Source organism: Octopus bimaculoides, chromosome 21, assembly GCF_001194135.2.
Source record: "Octopus bimaculoides isolate UCB-OBI-ISO-001 chromosome 21, ASM119413v2, whole genome shotgun sequence".
Classification (NCBI taxonomy): domain Eukaryota; kingdom Metazoa; phylum Mollusca; class Cephalopoda; order Octopoda; family Octopodidae; genus Octopus; species Octopus bimaculoides.
Window position 1 is genome coordinate 8,989,108 of NC_069001.1, and position 4,366 is coordinate 8,993,473.

The following is a 4,366-nucleotide window of genomic DNA, read 5'->3' on the forward strand; positions in this document are numbered from 1 at the left end:
AACAATATATATATTAGATCACATGAAATAGAATTAAAGACAAATAAATCTAATTATTTTGCAATTATCATCATCATTAATTATATATCTTATGTGAATCTTTATGCAGTCTCACCGTTGCTGGAAATGGCAGACAAACTTTTCGCGGATCTCGTCCATTTTTTAAAAAATTAATAGACATATTGGACAATGTAGTTTGTAATAAACTATGTTTGAAAAAACTAGTCGGTCACAGCTGGAATGTATTTGTGTCATTAGTTTGGTCAGAGATAAACAAGAACCTACATAAATTACTAACTGACACCAATAGAAAACGTAACATGCCAATGAGATAGCCTTCATGCAGCGGCTGGACCTACTAAAAATAACGACCAAATTACCTTAAATCATATTCTACCGCTATAATAAAGACCGGAAACGTTAAACACTGTAGTCATCAACGTGAGCACGCGCGCATAAATATTTCAATGTTAAAATTGCTTGAACGTTTGAAATTACAATTCGCCTCGAATAACGAGCGTATAAATATAATTACGTTCGAACTTCGGAGAGAGCGTTCTGTTTCTTCACGCAATCAAATATTGCAACGAATAATACGGATGCTTCATCAGAGGAAGGCTTAGAAAGAACGGGTGCAGCTGGTGTCGCTTTTTATGTTATTCTTTCTAGAGTGTCAAAAGATTATTCACGCTTGGGTATATTCATATTATAAATAGAAAGAACAACAAAACAGCTATGTGTGCAGATGTTTTAAAATAGGAATAGCTTAGATATCTATACACCTTCTCTCACGAATTCTGTCTGCAACACAAGTGTGCATATCTGGTGGACTATTTAAAATGTGAATATGTGTCGACTAAAGTCACCAAGGCATTAACTGTGTGTGCTTATATATACCCAACATATATACAAAGATATATAATAAGAAATAAATAAAAATAGAGAGTTAATTTATGTCTTGATACTGATGTGTCTCGCAGTCGTAAAATCTGTCAATGGTTGCTTTTCACGTTCGAACCCACACTTCCACATTTCTTATCTGCGAGTCTAACTGATATTAAAATTAAACTTTTTCTGTAGTAAATCGATCTTCGATCTCTCATCAACCCTTAGACCATTTGTTTAATTGGCTGTTTTACACAACAGCATTGTATTTAGTTGTGCATAAACCGTAAATATATTTCTTGATTATGAACTGGCTAGGGAACCACTGCGTAGTTTTCCTCTAGGAAAATTAGCAAAACTGAAATTATACTATATCGTCTGAAAAAGAAGGGCACATTGAAAGGGCTAACTGTTGTTCAATGGCTGCAGTGTCTTCGATCTTATGTCAGTTCAATCAAAATTCATTTGAGGCTAAACAACAATAGCAACAACAAGAGAGCATCTGTGTAGTAGCTCGGTTTACAGGAAATAGCAGCAAAACCTCTTTCAATTCGCTCTCTACTGCTTGAACCAAAAGCAAGAACGCATTGTTTCATGTGGCCTTAAGATGTACTATATCCCAGTAAATAGTATTGATCGTAGGAAGGCCTGATTGATCAGGACTGACCTAAAGGAAATAAATATTTAATGAAATACTTTTTGAAATTTCAGAACGTATTTACAAAACTAAAATAAAATCAAAATATGTTTACTTTGACAACTTTACAGAATCCATCGCGTGATATCTAAAACCTCTTGTCGTGTCACTATTGACACGCATGTCATAAATTGGTCTTCATTGCTGTATGCTGATGCCCTACTTGCTAGAAATAACAGTCACACCTCCCTCAAGTTACATCCTACCTTATAAAAGAAATGGAATGACACAGATGATATTCAAATCATCCTTGTTTTTCTTTGACAGTTCATCTGAAGGTAGAGAAACAGGCCTGTAGCCTCTAAAAGCCGTCCAAGGCTTGTAGGGTTAATGCATCTGATGTTCAACGGAAACTTATGCAAAAAGGCGTGTAAAAGGACAACTAAGAAGGATTGATTTCAAGGGGTGTGCTGCCTGGGGAGGAAAGTTTAGATTAAATGCTTAGAAAAGAATTTTTTTAGTAAGTTTGACCTAGTACAGATGAGAACAAGAAACAATCTCATGAGAGTTTACAAAGTTTGCGAGTTCAAAGGGACAATCACGTGTCAGAAGAGCAGGACGATATAACCAAGCGAAGACTGATGGTAACAGTGAGTGGTGTAAGGATTTCCCAAGTCAGCTGGATGACCATTTTGTGTTGTGGGATGGTAGAGGTGAACGGTTTAGCTTGTTTGTATTGTGCTACCTTATTCCACATATGGTGATTAGAATTTTAGTGTAGATCATACTCGTAACGTTTAAGGGCAATAACGGCTCAAATGATCGCTTAGGGCTATCTTTGGTCAGATTCAGACAAAAATAAATATACAAATCACCCTAGTATATCTTTGTTTCCTTCTTTTCTCCAACAAAATATCCTGTCATCGACTCGATCGGCAACGCATTGATATAAACTCGCAAAATACAACTTGTAATAACAACATAGCTACTGTAATAAACCCCAGGAGATAATAGAAAAATGAGAAATTGAATGGATTAAACAACCGAGGTCATGAACTCGTAACCGTGGTGAGAAGAGGAACTTGACATTTCAGGTATGACTCTTCGTCGGAAAATAAAACAGAAAATAATAAAATTTTTATCCTTGGATTAAAGATAAGAAGAATTTGTTAGAATATATTTAAGTATTCGTACTCACTGAGCTCGTAAGTCTTCCAGCTCGTCTTCCAAAGTCCCAATACGGGCCTTAAGGTTGCCATTTTCATTGTTGGAGTCATCCAGAAGTTTCTTGGTCTCGTCAATCTCAGCTTGGTACATCGCTTTAATGGGTTCGATGTTAAAATCCCGTTTGCTCTTTTTCAAAGCTTCCCGAAGGGTTTTGTTCTCAGCCTCGAGAAAACGTACCTTTTCGATGTAGTTGGCAAACCTTTCGTTCAAATCCTGCAACTCCTTTTTCTCCTTTTCTCTATTGCATCTAATGTCAGTGACACCCTTGTGAGAAATCGAACTCGCCACTCCTGTCCCTAAACTCAACGGGGACTGAGCATTCATTGTATTGTACATACGAGATTTACGAAAGATCACTGAATTCCTTTCCGGAATATTCGAAGACGATTTTCGGTACATGGTCTTTACTGATGAATTATTATTCATTGTTACAGTTTGTTAGTTATAACTGTTGTTGTGGATTGTGTTTAAAGTGTTGTTGTTATTGTCAGTGTTGCCTCTTCTATAAGCGATGCCAAAAATCTCCTTTTTTCTCTAAAATACTAAACAACTCTAAAAACTAGAAAGAAATCCTACCAAGGAGATCGATGATGAAAAAAGCATCAACCGCCGCTTGTTTTTGCCAACTGCGCTGTCTTTAACGCTTCCAACCTATTATATTGTCTATGAAAGAGTGAGAGTGAGAGAAAAAACAAAGAGAGAGAGAAAAAGAGAGAAAGAGAATAAATGGAAGGCGAGCTAGAAAATGAGAGAGAATTAGACGGTGGGTGAGGTGGAAAATGGATCGATTGTTGAGTAAAATGCAATTATGAAATTTCCCTTTCCACTCTGTCCCACTCTCTTCCTCTTTCACTCTCTCTTTCTCATTCTTCCTCTCTCATCACTTCTCTCACTCTCTCCTCGGCATTCTAATTCTATCTTCCACTTTCACTCTATCTCTTTCCACCACCTTTCTTGCTCTCTCTCGCATCTATCTTTCTCTCTCTCTATATCTCCGGTTTTTTTCTACCCCCTCCTCTTCTATGCTTCTCATTATCACTCGCCCAGTATTCTGCTCTCACTTTCTCTACTTTGTCTCTTCACCTTTACACTTTCAATCTTTCTTTCCACCCCCTCTTTCTCTCCCTTTCTCTTCTACTCACACACTTCACAATGTCCAACCGCAATGCATGATATTATCCCCAGACTCTTAACTCACCTGTGTCGAAGGTACTTAATCACACTCAGGTATGTCGTGATGAAAATAGACCCTTAGCCAAATAGTTTCGAGTTGTCCATCCGTTTTTGCTCGGTGCACATACATACGTGTATGTGTGTAAGCGTGTGTTTCTGAGCTCACACACGCACACACACAGACACGCACATACACAAACGTATACACACATATATTTACCTATTACATATACATATGCACGTACAAACCAAATAAACGTGCATACACTTACACCTATATACATATATATATATATATACATACATACATATATGTTTGTGTGTGTATGTATGTATAAGTCAATACGTAGTTTATTCACTATGGTATGCAACTGTATAGTAAGTCAAGGTATTATATATGTATGTACGAATGTATCCATGTATATATATATATATATATATATA

The 4,366-nt window shown here is 36.7% G+C and overlaps 1 protein-coding gene across 1 annotated transcript in view; it reads right to left on the reverse strand.

Moving 5' to 3' along the window:
* Positions 1-3,620, reverse strand: part of LOC106875307 (60 kDa neurofilament protein) — a 39,674-nt gene extending 36,054 nt beyond the window's left edge. The window contains exon 1 of the mRNA XM_052975396.1: positions 2,721-3,620. Coding sequence (XP_052831356.1) covers positions 2,721-3,175 — 455 coding nt within the window. The 5' untranslated portion in view covers positions 3,176-3,620. The remainder of the gene's footprint in view (positions 1-2,720) is intronic.
* Positions 3,621-4,366: the final 746 nt, after the last annotated feature.